The 16,993-nt window shown below is 40.9% G+C and overlaps 1 protein-coding gene across 2 annotated transcripts in view; it reads left to right on the top strand.

The window, feature by feature from the left end:
• The window catches only part of ADGRD1 (adhesion G protein-coupled receptor D1), a 909,072-nt gene that overhangs the window by 63,032 nt on the left and 829,047 nt on the right, over positions 1–16,993 (top strand). The window contains exons 3-4 of one of the 2 annotated variants that reach the window (XM_044275624.1): positions 5,070–5,186; positions 11,177–11,272. In XM_044275624.1, coding sequence (XP_044131559.1) covers positions 5,070–5,186; positions 11,177–11,272 — 213 coding nt within the window. The remainder of the gene's footprint in view (positions 1–5,069; positions 5,187–11,176; positions 11,273–16,993) is intronic. The other variant, XM_044275622.1, reaches the window with a different exon arrangement.

Raw genomic sequence — 16,993 nt, 5'->3', positions numbered from 1 at the left:
CCGCTTAACCTGTGTGAAGTTGGCACCCCATGTTCTTAAATTTCAAAAAGAAATACACCGTTTGTGCCGGTTCGGTTCCTGAGATATTGCGCGTTAGATTTTTATAAAGCCCCGCCCACTTTCCACCCCATGTTTTTAAATTTCAAAAAGAAATACACCATTCGTTTGTGCTGGTTTGTGCTGCAAAAATGAACATTTGCACCGCTTTGGTTTCTGAGATATTGCGCGCTTGATTTGATGAAACCCCTCCCACTTTCCACCCCATGTTTTTAACCCTGACCCTAGACCCCCCAGGTGTGCTGAAGCTTGCCCCCCCTCCCGCCCCCCCACAACTTTTTTTGGAGCACAAGCATATTATTATTATTTTTTCTGCGTACGCTGACTGTGGCCGGCAACTGTTAGCGCATTGCACACCCCACCGCTGATCAGCGAGTTTGAATTTTTTTTAAATCACGCACACACACACTCCCCTATGGCCCGCCGGATGTTCTCGGCTGAGGAGGCATATACCCAGCTTGCCTCCAAGTCCGAGAGCCCCAGTAAGGACGAGGATGACCCCACTTTCCTTTTGTCATCCGCGTCCTCCTCCTCATCTAGCGATGATGATGAGACCCCAAGGCAGCGGAGACGCCGCCAGGCGGAGCAAGGGGACCGCCATGCTAGGGACCCTGTGGCCCACACTAGTACGAGAAGCTCTGGGGCTCGTACTAGTTTTCCAGCCCACCAGTTAAGTCCACCGGAGCCCCCTACCGGTGAACTTCTCTGGTATACCCCAGAGCGTTTTGAGCCCGTGATTCCTGATTTTGTAGGCCAACCAGGAATCCAGATTTCCACAGTGGGCTTCACCTAATACGACTACTTTAGTCTTTTTTTCAGTGACCACTTTGTGAATCTGATGTTGGAGCAGACGAACCTGTACGCCCCACAGTTCATTGCTCAACACCCGGGCTCCTTTTTGGCTAGGCCCGGTGGCTGGACTCCGGTCTGTGCAGCCAAGATGAGGATGTTTTGGGGCCTCGTGCTGCATATGGGCCTAGTCAAGAGACTTAGTGTCAGGCATTACTGGAGTGGGGACGTCCTCTACCAGACCCCACTTTACAGTACGGCCATCTTGGCTGCACAGACCGGAGTCCAGCCACCGGGCCTAGCCAAAACGGAGCCCGTGTGTTGAGCAATGAACTGTTGGGCGTATAGGTTCGTCTGCTCCAACATCAGATTCACAAAGTGGTCACTGAAAAAAAGACTAAAGTAGTTGTATTCAGTGAAGCCCATTGTGGAAATCTGGATTCCTGGTTGGCCTACAAAATCAGGAATTACGGGCTCAAAACGCTCTGGGGTATACCCAGAGGGGGCTCCGGTGGACTTAACTGGTGGGCTGGAAAACTAGTACAAGCCCCAGAGCTTCTCGTACTAGTGTGGGCCACAGGGTCCCTAGCATGACGGTCCCCTTTCTCCGCCTGGCGGTGTCTCCGCCGCCTTGGGGTCTCATCATCATCGCTAGAGGAGGACGCGGATGACAAAAAGAAAGTGGGGTCATCCTCGTCCTCACTGGGGCTCTCAGACTTGGAGGCTATCTGGGCGTATGCCTCCTCAGCCGAGAACATCCGGCGGGCCATAGGGGAGTGTGTGTGTGCGTGATAAACTTTATTTGGTGTGCGTGTGTGTGGGGGGACGGGTGTTTGTGAACTTACCCTAAACCTAACAGACAAAAAAAAAAGAATTAAAAAAATGCCAAAAAATTCTAACTCGCTGATCAACCGTCCTAAGTTGATCAGCGGTGGGGTGTGCGATGTGCTAACAGTGGCCGGACGCTAAGAGTCCCGGCCACAGTCAGCGTACGCATAAAAAAATAAAATAATATGCTTGTGCCCCAAAAAAAGTTGTGGGGGGGGCAAGCTTCAGCACACCTGGGGGGTCTAGGGTCAGGGTTAAAAACATGGGGTGGAAAGTGGGAGGGGTTTCATCAAATCAAGCACGCAATATCTCAGAAACCAAAGAGGCGCAAACGTAAATTTTTGCGGCACAAACCAGCACAAACTCAGCACAAACGAATGGTGTATTTCTTTTTGAAATGTAAAAACATGGGGTGGAAAGTGGGCGGGGCTTAAAAATCAAGCGCGCAATATCTCGAAAACCAAAGCAGCGCAAACGTTCATTTTTGCAGCACAAACCAGCACAAACGCAGCACAAACGAATGATTTTTGAAATTTAAGAACATGGGGTGCCAACTTCACACAGGTGACCGCTTACCCTGCCTACCAGAGCAAATCCCTACAATATGTACATTGAATAGATAGAATACTTTTGAAAACAATTATAATTTAGAAAATTATTGTGCGCCACTCATATGGAGTCACAGTGAAGAGCATATGTAAGTCCTAGTCCTAAATTCCTGAAAATGGTTGGTACTCTACCCTGAGCTAGTCATTACATATAAAACAGAAGAGACAATGGCATCAAAATTAAAGGGACACGTCTATAAGAAAGGGTTAGTTTTTAAACTCAACATTCATACAAAACATTTTTTTCTCCGAATGTGTGGCTGTTTTTGATTTCAACAGTACTATGCTATTGAAAATGACATACAAAATAAGAGATAAAACTCCTGGTATAGGTAGCCTATTGTTAGTTTCTGCTGCTGTGAGGTGAAGATGGTATCTGTTAATATAATAATAGATTATTGGAATAATTGGAATAACAGTATGACATCTCTGTTGTTCTATTGATAGACCTAGATAAAGATGTCCACAGAGGAGCACTGCTCTTACTAGTGTAATGTGTGGTGCTCTAATTGAGTCATTTATCCTCTTCCCTCTCTGCTCGCAGTGAAGGGTCTGACTCTGACCCTCTTTCACACGACCGTATGGCTTTTTCAGTGTTTTGCGGTCCATTTTTCACAGATCCATTATTCAGTTTTTTATTTCCGTTGTGTTTCCGTTTCTGTTCTGTTTTCCCGTACGGCACATACAGTATACAGTTATTTCATAGAAAAAATTGGGCTGGGCATAACATTTTCAATAGATGGTTCAGCAAAAACGGAACGGATACGGAAGACATACGGATGCATTTCTGTATGTGTTCCATTTTTTTGCGGACCCATTGACTTGAATGGAGCCACAGAACGTGATTCGCGGGCAATAATAGGAGATGTTCTATCTTTCAGCGGAACGGAAATAGGGAAATGGAATGCATACGGAGTACATTCATTTTTTTTTGCGGAACCATTGGAATGAATGGTTCCGTATACGGACCATATACGGAACGCAAAAAATGGCCCGTAAACAGAAAAAAAAAAGCGGTCGTGTGAAAGAGGCCTAGGGAAGTGAAGCAAAGCTGTTTGTTGTGCTGAAAGACCAAACAAAGGGAAAAGTTAAGAACCAGAACTGGAAGTAGAATACATTGAGTGACTTCAAAACATTATATCCAGAAAACTATCCACATGGTGATGATAAATATTTGATGGTAGTGTCCTTTTAAATCAAACAGGATAAAAGTAATCTAAAGGAAAGTAATTACAAATATGAGAGAGTTCCTAAGAGGCACGAGTACTACTATATCTCATCATATAATTAAAATGGAAGGAAAATTTAAGTGTAAATGTCATATTTGTTTCTATTTGCTAGTTCATTAGAGCTAGGCATGTACACCTGAGTTAGTCTGTCAATGACTGCCAAAAGATAACAGCTTTTATTAATGTCCCCTGTCTCTTTCCACTGGTCCCTTAAAGGACCCTTGATAGGGGTTGTCTGTCTTCCTTGTAGTGTAAACAGAAGAGTGAGTTGTCCTTCACACTGCATGCCTGTCTGTAGATAGTGTCAGGCTTTAGAGTGGGGAAGCGTGTCTCTCAGTAATCCAATCTGATTGGCTGGCAGGAAGCTGCTGGCTAAGGGTCTATTCAGGCATATTGAGGACCGCAAAACACTGATGCCGCACATCGCTGGTACTTAATAGAGGATTCCTTAATAGGACATACTCTATTTTTTTGCAGAGCAGCGAACTGGAAGTTCGGGGGCGCAGACTGAAAATGCGCATGTGGACAGCACACTGTGTGCTGTCCACATCTTCTCCGGCCCTATTGAAAATGAATGGGTCCGCACCTGTTCGGCATAATTGCGGAACGGATCCAGACCCATTCTATGGACGTCTGAATGGACCCTAAAGCAAGCGTGTATGGGAAGTGAGGGAAGGCAGTTTTGGCCTCAAAGAACTGGCAGAGGAGCCATTTTGAGAAGATCCTCATATTGTAGGAAACAGCCATAAATAAGGGGAAAACTCAAGCAAAACAGTGGTAAGTGAAGAAACTAAAGATTACTTTACGCATAATGCTGCAGCAGCAGGTAACATATGCTAAAATCTATTTTTTTTAATGAAAATATGACAGTTACACTTTAAAGAAACTGGAATTGCCTTGAAAGTAACTCTACATACTGAAAGAGATGCCAGTGGACAAATTAAGGCAGATGAAACAAAAAATCAGGGAAAGAGAGCCTGAAGGAATGGACAGAAATCTGCTACAGGGAAGACATCAATAACCAGGACATTTTATGATAACAGCTACAACAAAGTATCATGTAGTATAAACAGTAATGTGTATGGTCACCAGGGGTGTAACTAGTAATAGCTGGGCCCCATAGTCAATTTATGGATGGCCTCCTCCACCAGCAACTAAGTATGCATATAAGTATGCCACACAATAGGAGAGGTGTTCTCGGTTGAACTTTTAATATGAATACAGATATAAAAATCTTATCGGGGAACCAAGAGGCTCCCATACTCAACATTGGTGAGGATCCCAGTTCTGTATATTGTTTAAGGTGGAAATTTTCTCCATTCTTCAAGGGAATTTTGGTCATTACCATGGTTAAGCAAGTTTCCTTTGTATTATATATATATATATATATATATATATATGCTGTACGTGTATTTGAAATTAGGGGAAATGTAAGTGGAATGCCGTCTAAATGTGGTCTATTAAACATATCTAAATGGCTTGAAAGTCATAGAAAGCACTATAGTGTAACAAAATGTCAGGTCCCAGATTTCTATTTCACTTTCTTTTTTCTTTTTAGGCTTTCAGGTCTTGAAATCAGCATCACACTATTGGCCCTTAGAAGTGGTAAACGGAATCCGCGAGTTACCTAGGGTGGACGACAGCAGGAGCGGTTCTGGTAATGAAAGCGATAAAAGTACGTGTAGTCACTGAGCAGCAATTTTCCTCTTTTGTGTTGTAGATGTCATATCACATGAAGGAAGATGCAGCATTCTATTTTTTGTGGATTAAGTTATTGGCATTTATATTGCAAAGTACAATAATGATGCTTTTCAATCTCACCATCTTGCAAGGCAGGATTTAGTGACAGAACCAGGTCATGAAAGTCACACTGCAATTGATGCCATTTTTATATTGATTTACAACTCATAAAGCATCTCGACAAATGTAGATTGATTTTACAGACGGTCGAATCAAATGCATGTGTTCAGCTAGCCTGGAGATAAAGTTCTATATTTTCCTGCTACCCATGTGGGTATAAATGGAATTGTGGACCAACTGTTTCTTTATGAAAACTATTTTATACCCAGGCTTTCAGAACACCTATATGTGGGATTCATGGTGGCCAAGAATAGTTTTATGTTCTAGGATGTTCAGTCAGTAGCATGAAGAAAAGCTGCTTTTCTGGAAGATAGTTAGAGAAATCCTTTTGAAGGAAGCTGGCTTTTGGAACCCTCAGCTATCAGCTGTTATTTGGGGAACCTATGTCTGGCAAATAGCATTACAGTGTTCCCTCAACATACAATACTAATTGTTTTTTCTGGGGGCAAACACTGTTGAAAACATTGTAACTTGAGACCATAATTCTATGGAAAACTAGTAATTAGTTCCTATGACCCCCTAAATGTCATCCTAAAATAAAACATCATCATTGTCTGAGACATTGTATGTTGAGTCTGGTTTCAAGATATGATCGGCCAGGGAAGACCACTGTATGTTGACAATATTGTATCCAGAGGCCATTGTAGCTTGAGGGACCACTGTACATTTCCCTCAGTGTGGTCACTGTCGGGAAGCTGAAAAGGCTGTCTAGAGCTGTCTTGATTGATGAGGGTTAGAAAACCTAGAACCCTGATGATCACCTGAAAAGTGACTGAATTCTTATTTGGCCTTGCCCCAAAAGGACAACATCTTTAACATAACATTGCTCTGAATTTTACTTTTCTGTAAAATGTCTGTAAAAAAAAAAAAAAAAAAAGGGAATAGAATAAACTATTGAAGATGGGTTAAAACTCAGAGCCTGTAGAATATGTAGAAGTTATAGCATTACTTGTTACAATTTACATTTTATGGACAGATATCACCACTAAGATATTGCACAATTCATTTGGTCTTGTCTCTTATAGTATATACTTTCGGTAGAATGCCGTGACCTCATAACTTTTTTTTTTTACTGCCTCCTAAACATCTCCTTAACTTGTATAGTTTATAAAGATGAAGATGTTCTTCTGAGATTGCAAGTCTTTTTCCTTCCTTTTATCTCTGAGCCCTGGGTCATGCATCTCAATAAACCTTTGATCTTGTTTGTTTTTTGGCTCCTATGGAACCACAAATTTATTCCAACAAAGATATTAGATGAACTTATTCTAAAGAGCGTTGCCAGTAAAACATGGGATTCAGTACACTTTTTATGAGAGCTCCTTGCATAACGAACATTACATGGGTCATTATAGTGCTGGTGTTTGATTTAACACTGCACAGATGCCCTGACAATATCATGAGAAGAAGGGATCACAGCTGATCTCAAGATGCTCTTCTTATTAGTCAAGCTGTTTTCTCTGTTCTCAGTACAGAATGTCTCTGCTTGACATTTCTTCTAAATTGTTACATAAACTCACACTATTAGCTCAGCTGTTCTTGATAGATATAGAAGGGCGTAGATATATAAGGGGAGATTTATCAAACCTGGAGCAAAGGAAAACTGGCTTAGTTGCCCTTAACAACCAATCAGATCCCACCTTTGATTTTTCAGAGCTCCTTGGGAAAATGAAATGTGGAATCTGATTGGTTGTTACGGGCAACTAAGCCAGTTTTCCTTTACTCCAGTTTTGATAAATCTCCCCTTAATGCCTAGGGAAATTATTTCACATCCAACCCTCTATACAATATAGTAATATAGCACTGGGAAGTATGTGTGTATAAAGACACCCACAAACGTAATGATCCGCCCCTGAGTTGACAAGGCTATGCCTGCATTGCAGCTCAGTTCTATTCATTTGAAGGTGGCTGAATTGCAATATTCCAATGGATATAACTGAAGCTGAAAAAACCCAAAATAAATCTTTCTTTCTAATCTCTGACAAGCCTTTTTTAAGGTACAATAAAGAGAAATAAATAAGTCTCCTAGTCCTGTCATCGGTCCAGTCCTCATTTTGCAGATGATGAATGGGGTTGTTTCACTTCAGCAAATGACATGTGTCATGCAGACAAAGTTAATACAAGACACCTACTAATGTATTGTGATTGTCCATATTGCTTTCTGTTGCTGAATTGATTCATTTTCCATCACATTATACATTGCTCGTATCCATGGTTACGACCACCCTGTAATCCAGCAACGGTGGCCGTGCTTGTAATTCCTGGAAACGAGCAGCGTATAATGTGATGGAAAGATGAATGAGTAATTAGTAAGTGCCTTGTATTTCACTTTCTGTACATGAGGAATGCCATTTGCTCAAGTGAGACAACCCTTTAAAGAATATTTTCCCTAAAATAAGAACCACCCACAGGGTGCCTTCACATGTAGCAGATTTTATTGCGGAAATTTTCTGCATTCATCTAAATCGTGTTGTTTTGTCAGGGAACACGCAGATTTCCGGAAGCCAAATGATTTTCAGTCGCAGAAAATGTTTGCAACAAAATCTGCCAGGTATGAGGGCACCCATAGTCACGTTGTCTAAAACATCACTGGCATTTCCAAGGCTCCTGAACCCTTTAAGGCAAACCTAAATTGATATGCTGTGATACATTTTGAACAACCTGACAGATATTGTCAAATCATTGATTTATACAGTGTATACTGATGATTTCTCAATTTTAGGGGACAATTTTTATCTAAGAACCTTAATGATGTTGCAGTTAAAGAAATGAAGATGTCAGTAACTTGCATGACCTGTGCCTTGACATAACTGATATAGAAAAAAATGACTTGGTGGTAATTCATACTGTATTATTACATTCTGTGCTGTTTTCTGCTCATTTCATCCTTCATTTTTCTTCATGACATCAGCTTCTGTAAGTCTTCCATTATTATATGTGATCATGTTGCAGTACATGTGTTATCATTGCTATGTTTTGTACAACCATTATTAAGCTTTATATCTCTCAACAGATTTTTCCCGGTAGGAGGTAAATGCAAGAAAAGTGAATTGGCACACAAGCAGATATAACATGGCCTATAAGCAGTAACACTGTGTGCCCAGTGATATGGGTCAATGTTTTACCCAACAGATAGTGGAGTAGAACAGGCCAAACTCAATTTACTTGAAGAGGTTGTCCTGGATTTCACCACTGATGGCCTATCCTCAGGATAATCCATAAATATCTGAATGCCCGATACCCCCCTGCCAATCCTCTGTTTTGGGGTAGCTCTAGCAGTGGTACGCCATACACTCTGTAGTGGACTTAGCTGGTTACTGCAGCAATACTCCCTTTCACTTCAATAGGAGCAGTACTCCTACAGTGGATGGACCTGTGTAGTTTAAGCGCTGACTTCTGGCACGGGAGCCACCCCAAAACAGCTTGGCGGGGTGCAACCCCCCCACCCACTAGGTATTGTATAGAACAGGAAATCATGAACACTGAAACTACAATAGCTGCAAAACAATTGGCCTTGAATTGCTGTGATAATACTCTACAGAGCCAGATTGAGGGAAATGTGACTATTGTCCAGGAGCCTCCGCCTCCCAACAGCAAAATTTAGGCGTTTAAAAAGATTTACCAACCATAGAAAGTTTTACTGTTTGACACAAATGTGAGCATGCAGATTTTACTAATATTAATTCAGTTCAGTTCTCCGTTCAAATAATTGGAAGAAATCCAGCAGTCAAGCAGGTGCCAGATAACTCCACCTCTGCTTAAGGTGCCCATACAAGTTGGATGAATGTTGGCCAAGTCACAGTTTTTAGTGGGACCGACTGACCATCTAATGAGAAGGGAATTAGTGGTGGGCTTTAGGACCTTACATTGTCAATATTGGAACGTTATCAGATCCTGTTGACATCAGTAGGACCTGCCAGTATGGATCTAGAAAAATAGGCCACTCACTAGTTGGATATTGGAGTAACACAAGGAGAGCACAAGATAATCTGTACCCAAAGGAAAAGGACAAGCGCACAAAATCAAAAAGCTTTACTCGCTCATTAGACGTATGGGTATATATTAAGGCAACCGAATGTTGTTTGTCCTATAGACACACCCTTAGTAAATTAAAACATTTAATATTGTATAAACGTTGTACAAATCAATCTACTCCACGAGGCCCTCATGGAGGTAGACAGTATATCTAATTAGAGCGAGCCACTGTGCCTTAGAAATATAACAGTACAATCTTGTTCATGGGAGTCTGTCGCCAGGAACTTCACCATTTAACCAGGCACAATGACTTGTAGGGCTAGTTTACATGTAGTCATACCTTTCACTTAGAATGTGTTCACATCATGTTTTTGTCCCATGCTTTACATATATATTGTGAAAGGATGCAAAAGTGTGGTACCCTAAGCTCTTCTTTTCTGCCCACCAAAAAAGTTATACATTAAACAATTACGTTATTTTACAATGAAACCCTATGGTGATGGATGAACTGTTTAACGTATATATCATTTTTATACATTAAACTTGGGACAAAAACCTGATGTGAACTTATCCTTAGAAATCCATTGCTTTATTCTGTAGAAAAAATACTTTTAATCCATATACAAATGAGCAGTTAAGCCGCCGGGTTCACTCAGTGCACGCTTGCTCCTCCCACTTCCTCTGCCAGCTGTCTCCTTCATGATTGAAAGGATGATGTTCCTGCATAGTCAACTCGCCTGGCCTGGTCAGTCAAGAAGGAGTGGGAGTGGCTGGCAGAGGAAGTTTGAGGAACAAGGGTGCACAGAGTGGCTTAGGCCCATCCTTGGTGCACTTAACTGGTCATTTGCATATGAATACATTGTACTTTTGTGAAAAGTATCAATACATTCAGCTGGGCTAGACCTACAGTCAGGGTGCCTTATGTATCTGAGAATTTCATGGTGACAGTTTCCCTTTCAGCTTCGCTTGATACAATGTTCCAATTACTAACTGTGTCCAGAAGGATGTTATGCTATAGCAGACCATGTCTGTAGAATGCTCTTTGTCTTGTATGGGACAAACAGCAGTAAATCAGGTTAGGGAACAATGCACCTCTCACTACTCTGGATCTGCAATGTCCTTGCAGTAGACTTAGAATGGTGGTCAGTTGGAGGCTATTTATGAGGTCCCTCTGTTTGTAGTTTGCTACAACATTGGCTTCTTCTGTTTGTCACTGCTGGATACCATTATAGAAAGCTACCAGAACTGGAAGCTCCTAAGGATAGGTCATCTATAGGTAAATCCTGCCAAAACCCCTTAAGACATGAAACCATTGACGAGTGTGGTATTTACACATCTCCTTTAGTAACACTTGGGTGTTCAGAAACCTTTAAACATTTCACTATAGACTTGTGGGTACATTGGGATCTCCTGGTTCATCTCCCTACAGAGAAAACTCCAGGTTGAAACAATAGCTAGAATAAGCATGGGATAAAAATGATAATGATGGCCTTATATAGGTGATATGGCTGGAAACCACCGCAGTAAAATGGGAGCGTGGACCTACACGGGGATCTTTTTCATACTTGTGATGTGTACTATTAGGAAATTCCTTGTATAGAGCCAGATAGAGTTAGTTTCAGTTCAACTAAAACTCTTCCAAGTTTCTCTCTAAATATAGTTTCCCTCTGTAAATATCCCTTCACTTTTTTTTGTATGATTTCATTTATTTTTAAAGTTCAAACCCACCTTTTAATAAAGCAGGCGATGATAAAGCAGGCAGGCTTGTTGAGAGATACAAAGTGTTTGTCATGTTTATCATGTGTCATTTTGCTTGTGTTTTATCCATTCCAGCAGTCATCATCCACAGCTACATTGTGCTTCCTTACCATAACACCTCCTTAGTCAGTAGCAATGACTCTGCCTACTCTAACCTGTCTGCAACTGTAGGTGAGAATCATATATGTATATATGCTGCATGTGTATCAATGTGTGTGTATATACCTATACTTATGTAGATATACTGTATATGTTAATGTGATATTGAAATGTAACCGTTTGTTGTAAATGAGATACATCTCTGCATAGTGTGAATTACAGCATGGGTTCTGGTTTTCACAAATGAATTCTCATTCTCATCTCTAGTATTTTAACCAGCCAATGTGTTTCACACCAGATCAGAATTTATTACTAAGCTCATGCTTTATTTTCCTTTTAGCAGTTTTAATTGCATATAAACTATGTCTGAAATACAAGTTGCTTAATATGACTTAATATAAACAACATCAAAAAATATTTAGACAAGTTTGTCAAGTTTGTAAAAATAAACCAAAGTTAGCACATGGTGTCTTCACAAAGTAAAAGGGTTGTCTGGTACAGAAAACAAATGCCCTGCTAAGAAATTCAAATGTTTTGGACCCTAATATATTACCCAGAATAGAGAATTGCTGCACAGACAGCATCTTACAGTTTCTCTCTCTGCATCCTAGCACAGTATTTAACATGTATAGTAATGTGTATGTCCATCTACTGAGGTGGTCGCACATGCTCAGTTCCATCCTGCTACTTCCACCTGCCATATCTAAAAATTGGAAGCTGTTCTATCAATCATAGCATAACCCTTTAACAGGCGAATGTTCGGTATTCTCAGAGATTATGTTAATGAGGGAAGGCATTCACTCAGAGGAGTAACAGTGTGAGAGGTAATTGAGTTAATATTTTCCAATTAGTAGACCAAACTAGTGATATGAAAATGCCACATTCATTTCATTGTAAAAGAGATTGCAAGGCGCTACCATGATTGAACTGTAACCTATTAGTGCCATCCATTATATGTGTATGGGGGATTTGCAAGTTGACGATATGGCACAGGCTCAGAAGCTGAGCCCGCTTCATAAGCAACAGATGCCACCTGTGTTATGATAACTTGTTCTAATCCTCTGTTGAGACAAAAAAAATAAGCAAATATTTTTGCAAAAACTTTCAATTTTTGCAAAGAATTTTCATGGCATTTTCCCTTTTTATTTTTACAATAAAAAAGCATCCAGATGTTATGTGTTGGGCAATTGTGAAACATAAAAATAGCATTTCTATGTAATGTATTATCATAATTCCCAGATTTTTTTTTGTCACTTGTTTTTTTTCAAAACATGCTCTGGTGTGTTTTTTTCAGGTGGTTTCCTATTAAAAAAAACTTCACATAAAAGTCATGGCGATTTTTGCAATGCCGCCCACCGGCATTGGACATCAACAGAGAGATGAATCTGGTGAATATCAAACTTTTTGCAGGGAACAAAATATTGTTCCCCTAAACATTCTCCTTCAACCAGACGCTAAGCAGTTGTTTATATAAAGCATTTAGTACCAGTCATTAAAGAGTCAAATTTCTTTATCAGATCCCCGTATAACCTTACATAGTCAGAAAACTGCATTTATGGAGCATCTAATAATTTTAGGACACTGACTGAACAGTTGACCAGCACAGATTCTCCTGATCAAAGGTGATGAAACCCAGGCTTGTCATTTCTAAGCCAAAGTGTCATGGAGATAAATAATCTAATGGGTTCATCTCTGTTAGTCTTATCAGCCCTAATATCTATTATATCACTACTGCCAAATGCTGAAAATACCTGAGGAAGTTTGCTATGAAGTCGAGTTCTGCAGTGTTTCTAGTTGATAAGTTTACAATGAAACATCAGGGAGCAATCACTAAACATTAGAAAGCGCGATTGCTTCTACATTTTTTGGATTACTGTTCGCATGAATTCTCTGTTAATTTACGTGATTAAAGGGATTGCTCAAGATAATTAAAAATCTCAGAAAAGCCCCCCTACTAGCCTAAATGTAAAAAATCATCTTATACGTACCTCTCTCTCCAGCACCATTCTCTGCTTCACTGGTTCAGTCCTCCTACTGCTGTTTGCTTACTGGCTGGCCAAATGCTGTCTTCAGTGGTAGACCGCTGAGGACAGTGATTGGCTAGTGGTCATGTGCTGTATACCAGCATGTCACTGCTGCAGTTTGGAAAGAAGCAGCAATCAGACCGGCACAGCAAAGAATGGTGCTGGAAAAAGGGTTGAGTATAAGAAGACATTTTTATTGTAGGCTATTGGTGGGCTTGGCAGAGATTTTTCATTACAGTGGATATAAAAAGTCTACACACCCCTGTTAAAATGTCAGGTTTCTGTGATGTAAAAAAATTAGACAAAGATAAATCATTTCAGAACTTTTTCCACCTTTAATGTGACCTAGAAACTGTACAACTCAATTGAAAAACAAACTGAAATCTTTTAGGTAGAGGGAAGAAAATATATAAAAATAAAACATGGTTGTATAAGTGTGCACACCCTCTTATAACTGGGGATGTAGGTGTGTTCAGAATTAAGCAATCACATTCAAAATTGTGTTAAATAGGAGTCAGCATACACCTGCCACCATTTAAAGTGCCTCTGATTAACCCCAAATAAAGTTCAGCTGCTCTAGTTGGTCTTTCCTGAATTTTTTTTAGGCTACTTTCACACTCTCAGCAGAGTGATATGGCAAGCAGTTCTGTTGCCGGAACTCCCTGCCGGATCCGGCAAAACGTATGCCAACTGATGGCATTAGTAAGACTGATCAGGATCATGATCAGTCTTAAAAATGCCCTATCAGTCAAAAAAATACATTACAATGCCGGATCCGTCTTTCCGGTGTCATCCGGCAAAACGGATCCGGCATTTACTTTTTTCACGGATCCGGCATTTCCGGCACTAATACAGTCAGGCAAGTCTTCAGTTTTTTTTCTCCAGAGATAAAACCGTAGCATGCTACGGTTTTCTCTTTTGCCTGATCAGTCAAAATGACTGAATTAAAGACATCCTGAATGGGGATATACCTGATCAGTTCTTTTCCAGTATAGAGCCTCTGTGATGGAACTCGGTGCCGGAAAAGAATACTCTAGTATTAAAGTACCCTTAGGGCTCTTTCACACCTGCGTTCTTTTCTTCCGGCATAGAGTTCCGTCGTCGGGGCTCTATGCTGGAAGAATCCTGATCAGTTTTATCCTAATGCATTCTGAATGGAGTGAAATCCGTTCAGGATGCATCAGGATGTCTTCAGTTCCGGAACGGAACGTTTTTTGGCCGGAGAAAATACTGCTGCATGCTGCGGTTTTTGCTCCGGCCAAAAATCCTGAAGACTTGCCGCAAGGCCGGATCCGGAATTAATGCCCATTGAAAGGCATTGATCCGGATCCGGCCTTAAGCTAAACGTCGTTTCGGCGCATTGCCGGATCCGACGTTTAGCTTTTTCTGAATGGTTACCATGGTTGCCGGGACGCTAAAGTCCTGGCAGCCATGGTAAAGTGTAGCGGGGAGCGGGGGAGCAGCATACTTACCGTCCGTGCGGCTCCCGGGGCGCTCCAGAGTGACGTTAGGGCGCCCCACGCGCATGGATGACGTGATCGCATGGCACGTCATATCCATGCGCATGGGGCGCTTTGACGTCATTCTGGAGCGCCCCGGGAGCCGTGCGGACTGTAAGTATACCGCTCCCCTGCTCCTACTATGGCAACCAGGACTTTAATAGCGTCCTGGGTGCCATAGTAACACTGAAAGCATTTTGAAGACGGATCCGTCTTCAAATGCTTTCAGTACACTTGCGTTTTTCCGGATCCGGCGTGTAATTCCGGCAAGTGGAGTACACGCCGGATCCGGACAACGCAAGTGTGAAAGAGGCCTACGTCGCATCCCACAGCAAAAGCCATGGTCCACAGAGAGCTTCCAAAGCATCAGAGGGATCTCATTGTTAAAAGGTATCAGTCAGGAGAAGGGTACAAAAGAATTTCCAATGCATTAGATATACCATGGAACACAGTGAAGACAGTCATCATCAAGTGGAGAAAATATGGCACAACAGTGACATTACCAAGAACTGGACGTCCCTCCAAAATTGATTAAAAGACGAGAAGAAAACTGGTCTGGGAGGCTACCAAGAGGCCTACAGCAACATTAAAGGAGCTGCAGGAATATCTGGCAAGTACTGGCTGTGTGGTACATGTGACAACAATCTCCTGTATTCTTCATATGTCTGGGCTATGGGGTAGAGTGGCAAGACGAAAGCCTTTTCTTACGAAGGAAAACATCCAAGACAGGCTACATTTTGCAAAAACACATCTGAAGTCTCCCAAAAGCATGTGGAAAAAGGTGTTATGGTCTGATGAAACCAAGGTTGAAATATTTGGCCATAATTCCAAAAGATATGTTTGGCCCAAAAACAACACTGCACATCACCAAAAGAACACCATACCCACAGTGAAGCATGGTGGTGGCAGCATCATCTTTGGGGCTGTTTTTCTTCAGCTGGAACTGGGGCCTTAGTTAAGCTAGAGGGAATTATGAACAGTTCCAAATACCAGTCAATATTGGCACAAAACCTTCAGGCTTCTGCTAGAAAGCAGAACATGAAGAGCAACTTCATTTTTCAGCATGACAACGACCCAAAGCATACATCCAAATCAACAAAGGAATGGCTTCACCAGAAGAAGATTAAAGTTTTGGAATTGCCTAGCCAGAGCCCAGACCTGAATCCGATTGAAAATCTGTGGGGTGATCTGAAGAGGGCTGTGCACAGGAGATGCCCTCGCACTCTGACAGATTTGGAGTGTTTTTGCAAAGACGAGTGGGCAAATCTTGCCAAGTCAAAATGTGCCATGTTGATAGACTCATACCCAAAAAGACTGAGTGCTGTAATAAAATCAAAAGGTGCTTCAACAAAGTATTAGGTTAAGGGTGTGCACACTTATGCAACTATATTATTTTATTTTAATATTTTTTCTTCCCTCTACCTAAAAGATTTCAGTTTGTTTTTCAATTGAGTTGTACAGTTTATAGGTCACAATAAAGGTGGAAAAAGTTCTGAAATGATTTATCTTTGTCTAATTTTTTTTACATCACAGAAACCTGACATTTTAACAGGGGTGTGTAGACTTTTTATATCCACTGTATATCCATGACAAGTACTCCTTGTAAACTCACTGTGCTTTAATTGTATAACATGTAGATATAGTGCAATCAATCAATTAAATTTCCATTCTCCTGGACGTTCATCAAATAAACTGTAGCTCAGTAAGAGGAAACAGTTGCCAAATTAACCATGATCTGAATCACTGAGGGAACTAGTGAAATAGAACAAATGGAAAGATTAAAATACTGACGCAAAGGACAGCTTTCATGTATTCTTTATGAAACTATCAAAACGAAAAACGTTGACATTTTTATGGGTTACATGCGCATTCGTAAATAAAACTTCTGCTTGTATTTGACATAAGGCACAGACATGACTGCCAGACAATTAAAGAGCCAAATACTAATTATTAAATCAAGTCATTCCAAACAATTTTATGTACGCTATAACACAGCGTCTCATTTAAACATGATTGGAAGACGCAAGTCTTAATGTTCAAGAAATTATTTAAATATCACTGTGATTTACAATATTTAAATTGTCATTTCAACAAACTTTGCATAAAGGAATAATACAAGGAAAGATTAAAAAAAAAACTATTTGTAGCATATCTTATTACAGAAAATGCATCTTTCTCTACTTAGTAGCCACTTCCCCTCTTGCCTCCTGCATCCTGCCCCGATTATTCAGAGAGGAGACTGATAGGCAGAGAGGAGACTGATATTTTTT

This window comes from Bufo gargarizans, chromosome 1, assembly GCF_014858855.1.
Source record: "Bufo gargarizans isolate SCDJY-AF-19 chromosome 1, ASM1485885v1, whole genome shotgun sequence".
NCBI lineage: Eukaryota > Metazoa > Chordata > Amphibia > Anura > Bufonidae > Bufo > Bufo gargarizans.
This window is presented reverse-complemented; position numbering and strand designations above follow the sequence as displayed.